General features: G+C 44.9%; 1 protein-coding gene across 1 annotated transcript in view; it reads right to left on the bottom strand.

The window, feature by feature from the left end:
• Window positions 1–6,260: 6,260 nt before the first annotated feature.
• The window catches only part of LOC132475674 (type II inositol 3,4-bisphosphate 4-phosphatase-like), an 18,903-nt gene continuing 16,050 nt past the window's right edge, over window positions 6,261–9,113 (bottom strand). The window contains exons 16-18 of the mRNA XM_060076911.1: window positions 8,893–8,987; window positions 7,272–7,426; window positions 6,261–6,769 (exon numbers count right to left, since the gene is read on the bottom strand). Of these exons, the coding sequence (XP_059932894.1) occupies window positions 6,562–6,769; window positions 7,272–7,426; window positions 8,893–8,987 (458 nt within the window). The 3' untranslated portion in view covers window positions 6,261–6,561. The remainder of the gene's footprint in view (window positions 6,770–7,271; window positions 7,427–8,892; window positions 8,988–9,113) is intronic.

Genomic DNA, 9,113 nt, shown 5'->3' on the forward strand with positions numbered 1-9,113 from the left:
CTACCGTGTTAAAATACAACAGCTGGGATTACAGATATGGAGTACAGAAATAAATGACAAAGATTGATTCAAACATTCTTCCCCCAAAATGTGGTGCAACATAAAATGGAGAAAATAATTACTTTCTCTCCATTGAAACCCAGTCATATCTTACTATCTCACGAGGTCCCGCCGCAAGGGGCGGACTTACGAGCTCTGGAGTGTGCACTGTGTGTTGATGTTGGGTGTGGATTAATGTGCTGGTGTAGCCATCCAGGGATCCTCAGGGTTTATGGGAGGACACACTGGTGTAGTTCAGTACTGTGAAGTAAATTGATGCAAAAAGTAGAATCAGTGTCAAGGGCAATCAAATGTCTATAAATGCAGGAACAGCCCCACCTGGATCAGGAGGGATTATGCAATTGCTGTTTGACACGTTAGGTCTGTTCAAGGAAGAAGTAAATATTTACCAGCGTTGGGTCTCTGCACCATGACACCCAGCTGCCGCACATCTGGTCTCCCTTTAAGTCTCCTGAAGGAGAGGTCAACTTAATTGAACCTAAGGGGAATGGGTCACAAGAAAAGGTAAGGATAAATCAAAGCTAAACATAGAAAGGATGAAAACAAGCATTGTCCAACATGGGGATCGGCGATATTTTGATGTAAAAACATTTAGGTGTACGATCCAACCATCAAAAACAGGCTCTTCTTATCATGTTTCCAATGTACCCCGAGTTGCTACGCCCTCATCAGCCACCAGGTGGCAGACTTGATTTTGTCAGTAGAAGGAGCAAAATAGCCATCCAGCTTGATTACAGCAATAGTAGAGGAGCGAGTCAAAAGAATGCGTTTGAGCACCTTCAGCCATTGGCTCTTGTTCAAGGACATCCCGCTGATTGGCTGAAGTCAGATCTTATTCTCTAGAAAGTTTGTTACAGAAGAAGCCCCTAGTATCAAAGCAACATACCCGCCAAACAAAACTAACCCTGTTGAATAAATGAAAATGTCTTCAAGATGGTCAATCCTGTATCTTACCGGTTCCACATGGAGTCTCTAGTCGGCTGCGCTGCGGGCCTTAGGTCCGTCCTCTGCTCCGGGACGAGGTCTTGAGTATAAAGAACCAGTCAGTCATCAAGCTGCTTGGTCTCTTCAAAGAGGTGGAGGTTTGACCGCCTGCACCATGAGGACGCTGTGGATACGGTATGGGACCATTTATCAGCGGATCTGAACTGCAGAACTTTAATCACATCAGCTGTAGATTTATGTACCTTCTCGGGAAAGATGATTGGTCGTCAGCCCCTGAGCAGTGATCATCATCCCCAGTGACTCCTTCAATCCTGCTGGAGCAAACACTCAGTTACCATTTGGATTTGCATTCAAAATGCTTTATGGCACGACTATTGTTTTGAACAGTACAGTATTACCGACAAATTATTTATCTATATTTTTTGTACTTGAGGAAAGTATGTTTTATTTCCCTATGAGTTTTGCACTTTGTTATTGCATAATTATTTTTTTATATATAATTTTTCTACATTGGTAGTCAAGGCGGGGCCCTACTGTTAAGACGGCCTTAACCATACAGTGCTGGGGGAAACACTGCAGTTACTTGAGTTAAACATTAGAGTTTAGTCCCCACATGGCGATACCACCAGTTCATGGCTGCGCTCTTTGATTTTCTCGTTGATCAGATTGACCTGGAGAAAGAGCTTACCTTCCATGGATGAGGAGCTGGTTGGTCTAATCACGAGCCGCCTTCGGACCTCCACCGCCGGATCCCCCAGCCGTCCTCCACCGTCGGGACCGTCTCCTCCAGGACCTCCACCGGGCCAACCGCCTGGACCTCCGCAACGTCGCCCCAATTCTTCTGAAATGTGACACACGTTCTATTTGCACCCCGGACATTCCTCCCTGTTCATGATGCACTGGAGAAGAGTTTAGCTTTACTGGATGAGGAGCCGCCGCCTCCGCCTCCGGGCCCTCCAGGACGCCGCCACCGCCGCCGCCTCCGGGCCCTTCAGGACGCCGCCGCCGCCTCCGGGCCCACCAGGACGCCGCCGCCGGGCCCTCCAGGACGCCGCCGCCGGGCCTTCCAGGTTGGCCACCTCCAGGCCCTTCTGAAATGTGAGACACAAGTTCCAGTTGCACACTGGAACATTTCATCATGGATGCACTGAAGATGAGTTTAACTTCACTGGATGAGGAGCCGCCACCTGGCCCTCCATGCCGCCCCTTCCAGGTTGGACGCCTCCAGGACCTCCAGGCCACCGCCGCCTCCAGGACCTCCAGGCCACTGCCGCCTCCAGGCTGGCCTCTGCCTCCAGGCTGGCCTCTGCCTCCAGGCTGGCCTCTGCCTCAGTCCTTCTGAAAGGCGAATGACACGTTCCATTTGCACACTGCACATTTCTCCCCGTACATGATGCAGATAATCAACTCCTCCTCTGCTTTAGCTCCCACAGATCTCACTGATGCCCTACTGTGCAGTCTTGAGTGAGGTATTATTTAACCCAACAGCCAGCCACACACACCTAGCCTACATCCTGGAGCTGGTCCTAGTGGCTGAGAATGCATCTGACATTTTTCAGAACACCTCCGAGTTGCTGTGGCTGCATGTCAAAGTTTTAATTCTAAACAATTCACCAAGCCTAGAAGAAATGTGCAGCTGCAGTTCCGTGTCTCACCGTTCTGCATCCGTTGGGCTGCACGGCTCCCGGCCTTCCCTCCACCTGCAGCGAGCGCCTCCAGACGACCGCCATGGACCTCACGGCGAGCACCTCCAGACGACCGCCACGGACCTCCAGACGAGCACCTCCAGACGACCGCCTCCATCACCTCTACTGAAATAAGACAAAATCTATTTAAACACTGGAGATTTTTTTCTCCTCGCTCACTCAGATGTCAGTAGCTTATCTTCTCCCATTCTGTGCGTTCTTGAGAAGTATCATTTCCTATAAACTCCCAAACCCAGCCACACATCTAATCTTCATAAGGACACTAGTCCTAGTGGCTGAGAACGCTTGGCTAACAAGCCAATCACAACCAATGACTGAATTCCAGTTTTATTCTGAACCGTTTGACCAGTTTATAGGATGTGCAGTTCCACGGCTCACCCGTCTGTTCCTGTAGGACTGAACGGCTCCTGGCCAACATCCACCTGCAGCTCCCAGCTCCAGACCCGTTCTGTTGAAGCCTCTGGGAGTACAATCCGCTCCTGAACAAAAACAACTGTTCATAAATCATTTGGAACTCTGCAATCCTTGGAAATATTATGAAGCATGAGCTCGAATAGAAAATGTTCAAATCCTGTGTAATGATTAATTGTTGTACAAATGTGTATAGTTCTATTGATTACTTTTTTACTTCTATAAAACATTTAATGAATAGTGGGAAACTACACAAGAAAAGTAAATGAATGCGGTTTTAACACGGTTATATTAGTAAAGCAAGTCTTACCCAAAAAGTCAATAAATGGTGACCACATTTTATCATTATTATTATTATTAACTATTTAGTGCTTCACTAAATTCCTATAGCAAGTGGAAACGTTACTCTCCTTCAATGGTGATGTTCATGTTCCTCGATATCTTCCAATGGACTCGTTGTGAAATCCTTCTGGATCCTTTGCGTCGAAGTGCGTTGTTCAATTTCCAAGGGGCGTGTCTAAAGGGTGCGATCTAAAATGGGTCGATGCTATGCTATTGGATAGGCCTCGACTAATCATAGCATTGGAACGGGTGATGCAGAAATACATATTCCTCAAAATCTTTGAGTAGTAGTCGTTCGTTCTTTTAGTGAGCATATACAGTCTTTAGTTCACCAACTTCCATCTTTGATGTTGAAACACCTCTACATGTTGCGTATATCCAACCTCACATTAGATAGCCTAAAGGGTTGCTATTGGTCGGGCTATTTGTCGGTCTATTTCGTACCGGGCAGAAAACGTTGCATAACGGAGGGGCGCCTGACCGAATCTTTGAAGAGCAAATTATATACGAGGTCCGTCTAGTTCCGAAGCTATTGGTGAAATACGCAAAACGAATATTGAAATGTTAATTTTGGCATTTAATTTGCATCTACATTTTGCCAGTGAAGGAGTTTAGGTTTGCCAATCCGAGGTCTAACAGGCAGTAAACATGTTAATTAAAATACAAATGCAAAGTCCACAGAACATACGCGAATAAAAACCACATTGCACAACCAGCGGTCAACAGCAGCAGCAGCAAGTGTATTGAAAGTAGAAAAGTAGTAAAGAGAAGAATAGAATTGGGAGAGTGGTGTGCAAGTCAGACACCGCATCTAACCCAGGACCACCTTGCAGATCACAAGCAGCAAACCTACCAAACACACATCAACAGGCCCCCAGTCAGTAGGGTCAGTCAGACATGTTTCCACAGAAGGGCTCAGTTGGGTTATGGGTTGAGCAAAAACAGACCCCTTTCTTCCTTCCACAAGTTTTTCGGACATGTGGAGTCAGACATGTTTCAAGTTATCCGTGGATTCCTGAGGGCAGTGAAGTATCTGCAGAAGGTGACGTCCAGGTCCAGCGGTCTGCCGCATTGACCACGAGATCTTTAACCGAGTGGGACCGCCTCGGTTTGTAGTAGGCCTAGAACAGTTTGTGTTCAACAGCGTGGAGGTCCTTGTTTCCATCAGAGTTGCTGCAGTTCTTCCATGCTGCTACCACGGTGAGCAGAGGACACTTCCCAGTGTGGTGGTCGGTACTGTAGCGGTCCGCAGCGTTAGTCAGTCAGTCGATCGATCCCATAGATAAACCACTCAACACAAACTACCACTTCCATCAGCAAATCCACATTAACCTCCAGCGGTAAAACATGTCCAATAGAGGGGCGAGAACAGACGACAGGAGGAGATGGGGAGAGTGTAACTGAACATGTGCAGTGCTCATGAAGGAATTTACCCGCGTTACTCACTGCGGGGGTCCCGGTGGCGGGGGTCCACGTCGGTGGCCACGATGTCCGGATTGTTCAGCCCACGCAATCCAACGCAAAATAAACGATTAACATCCGTCACGGTGGGGGCGCTTTATGAGGAGAGGCGGGGGAGACGCAGCTGAAATCAATTAAGAACTAGTGACCTCCAGAAGAACGTGATTGGTTGACCTCCAGAAGAACGTGAAACACCATTTGATTTTACTCTATAGATTTAGAGAAAATGTCATTTGAAAAACGTACACATGCATATTCTCGCCTTTGCAAATTTGCATTATGCCAGCACTTTGAAGTGGGCTATCGACCGAACTTCACATAAGTTCAGGCACTGACTGATATGAACATACTAAATGTTGTACCCACTACTTGTACACAAGGAACCATGTGATTTTACAGTATAGATTTAGAGGAAATGTCGTTTGAAAAACGTACACATGCATATTCTCGCCTTAGCAAATTGCATTAATGTCAGCACTTTGAGGTGAGCTATACTCTGATACCACCCAAAGGCTGTTTAGAGTAAAGGCGCACGAAGATTTTGTGTGACGGCTGGTTTAACCGCGGATGAACGAATGGCGGCTCACTTGACCGCAGTGTATACAGCTATGTTTGAGATTAGTAGTTCAACTGTGAACGATCACATGGTATGCATAGCGTTATCATGGATATTTAAAGACATGTATTCATAAATTGAGTAGTATTCATATCTATTTTAAATAGGTATTTATTGTAATATCATTGTAATATTAGTATTTTCATCGGATGTTTACTGTATTCCTCTAAACTGATAAACAAAACGGACTCAGGAACTTTATTCTGTGAAAATACTTTATTATTAAATCAGAGATATTAAATAAAACCAGTAACACTTCAAGTGGTACAACTAAAAACTAAGTAATAAATATGAATGATCTGTACATGATTGTGAACTTAATATTATGTTCCAGCATCAGATTAATGAATTAATGAATTAATAAATCTGTTTCAGTCTGTGTGTCTCACTCTTTGACTCTATGTCGGTCGGTAGGTCTGTGTGTCTGTCAGTCTGTTTTTATGTCTTTCTGTCTCTCTCTCTCTCTGACTGTGTGTAAGTGTGTCTGTGGGTCTTTCAGTCTGTCTGTCTCATGCATGTCAGTGTGTCTGTGTGTCTCCATGTGTCTATTTGTCCCTCTGTCTGTGTCTCTCCGTGTCAGCGTGTCTGGATGAGCTGTATGTCCCAAGAGGAGGTCTGTAAGTCCTAGGGAAGGTGAGGAGCTGAACCCTGCTGAAGGCGTATCTCCTCATGCCCACGTTCTTCTGGACGTTCTCCATCCTGCAGCCCTCACTGCACGCGCACGCGCACACACACACACACACACACACACACACACACACACACACACACACACACACACACACACACACACACACACACACACACACACACGTGTGATACAGTTTGTGTTACTGGTAGTCCAGTATGCGTTACTGGTCTTCATTGTGTGTAACTAGTCTCCAGTGTGTGACACTGGTAGTCCAGTGTGTGTAACTGGTCTCCTGTGTGTTAGTGGTCTCCAGTGTATGTTACTGGTAACCCAGTGTGTTACTGGTCTCGTATGTGTTTCTGGTGTGTGGTACTCGTCTCAAGTGTGTGTTACTGGTAGTCGAGTGCGACAAGGAGGCTGATGATAAGCCAGAACACCAGTAGGTGAGAGGTGACCAGCAGAAAGATAACCGGGTAGAGGTGGCACCCAGGGGCCTGTGGGCCCAGGACAGGGGCCCCAACCCATGGTCCTACTCTGGGCACGGAGCAGCATGGACGGGCATAACAAGCCACCATCTGACCCCAGGAGAGATGAGATCTGGGGAGAGACGTGGTGTGTGGAGGAGAGGAAAGGAGGAAGGGTAGGAAAGGAGGAAGGTTAGGAAAGGAGGAAGGGTAGGAAAGGAGGGAGGGTAGGAAAGAGGGAAGACAGATGATCGATGGACAAGGATTTGATGAAAGAAGAGAGACAATTTTAAATAGATACAATAAAGACCGTACATGTTAAGTGAGTTCATAAACACTCATCGACCCACAAAAAGGTAAATAAAGTCGTAAAATGAATGGATGAGGGAACAGGAGAAAAGTATAGATTCGAGGATACAATAAGGATAGAATAAAAAAGCATTGAATAATGGAGGCGAGAATAAAGAGTAGAGAGAGTAGAAGATTATAGACAATGAATCACTAATAATGAAGACACACACACACACACACACACACACACACACACACACACACACACACACACACACACACACACACACACACACACACACACACACACACACACACACACACACACACACACACACACACACCTCCTCATGGTGTCCAGGGCGGTGTTGAAGTGTGTGTGTCGGAGGGTGTGTTCGTCTCGGAGGAGAACACACTGTTCCAGTGTGACTGACATGGCCGTCCGGTCTTTAGCACTCTTACAGCTGGTCACACGCACACCATTGACCCTACGACATACCTGCCACACACAGACACACAAACACATGATGATATATCATACATCGTTACACACATGATAGGTAAACACTTCATTCCATTCCGGAGGAGAGAAGAGGAAAGAAAACAATTACAGGAGAGGAGGAGGAGAAAGGATAGGAGGATGGTTGAGAAGAGAGAAGATTTATTAATCGTAATGTTTACGCAAAATATCTACAAAGGATATAAATCTTGTCCATATCATCACTAATCCATCATAAAGCTCCCCCACCTTTTGTTTCCTTTGTATTAGTTTTTCTCAGTTGCTTTGGTACATTTCTCAGATCAGAATTGAAATTCTCAAAAGTAACTGTTCAATCTTGACATCATTGTGTCACTTATGCTCATCAAAAAAGCAGTTTCTCATTATTTTGAACAAGTTGCCAATGGTTTGGTACATTCATGCAAAAATTATGCACAATTCTCTGCTCTTTCCTACATTATCAATTGCTCATGTCTTGTTGATCAAAATGTATTGTAATGGGTCTATATTGAATAGTCTTACCCCCACAACAGTTTGTCATTGTATGTCAAGCATATTTCTATACATTTCCATTAGACTTTTTTCTAAATCTGTCCTGAATTGATAAATTGCTACCAGGGGAATCTTGACCTTCTCTTATAGCTGGAGCACAACACAATGTTACATTGTCTGACAATGGAAGGACAAGGAATTGGACGGGGTCAACAGCCAGAGAGAAGAAGAGGAAGAGGAGTGAGGCTGCCTGAGAATTTGTGGCCCAACCGACAGGAACGTCAGGAGGTGTAGGAAGACTGCACTGTAATTCCTAAAGCAATGCATGTACAATTGCATTGGAGATTATCCTATGTTCACATTTCTCGCAATGACATGGTCTGTCAAGAAATGATAGTACAAACAGTCAAAGCGTAAATGTGAATCTTGTCCAGTCTCTTGCAATCAATCTCCAAAATACACTAACGTGTAACTTACAATTAACAATAATTGTCTTCCATACATTAGCCATAGTTTACATCAGAACATCCCTCCAGAGTACACTGTAATATTGACAACATGACTAAGCAATTTGACTGTCTTATCCGTACACAATGACAAAAGGACTTGTTATTCTGATGGCACTGACATGTTCATTGAGACAGATATTTACTTTTGAGAGATTAACTAAGGATTGTGAGCAAAAGACTGGCTTTTGCAGGTAATCCTTGGTGTTTTGCTATTTGTACAAATTGTTTTGAGAAATGCATTTACTGTTCTGCAAATGTTGGGATGATTCGAGAAATGTACCATAGACTGAGAAAACTTTAACTGCCCACGATGTGAATGTTTCCCTAGGAAGCATGTACATCCATTGTCTCAGTGAATGTATGCTTTTTGCTTTGCTGCCTTGAATGTTCCCATGATCATGCTCTAAAATGAAAATAAATATTTTGTATTTTTTATCTAAAAATAAGTTAATCTTCATCAGTTACCGATGCAGCTGACCACAGGACCTCCACGTTCTTCCTCTTCTTACTCCCAATAGAACTCTGGAGAGAGGATAACAATTGCTCTATATCTTGCCCTGCTGGAGAGAGAGAAAGAGAGAGAGACATAGTGAGAGCAAGAGAGACATAGAGAGGGAGAGAGAAACAGAGAGAGATAGAGAGAGAGAAACAGAGAGAGATAGAGAGAGAGCGACAGAGAGAGAGAC

The sequence above is a fragment of the Gadus macrocephalus genome, chromosome 17 (assembly GCF_031168955.1).
Source record: "Gadus macrocephalus chromosome 17, ASM3116895v1".
Classification (NCBI taxonomy): domain Eukaryota; kingdom Metazoa; phylum Chordata; class Actinopteri; order Gadiformes; family Gadidae; genus Gadus; species Gadus macrocephalus.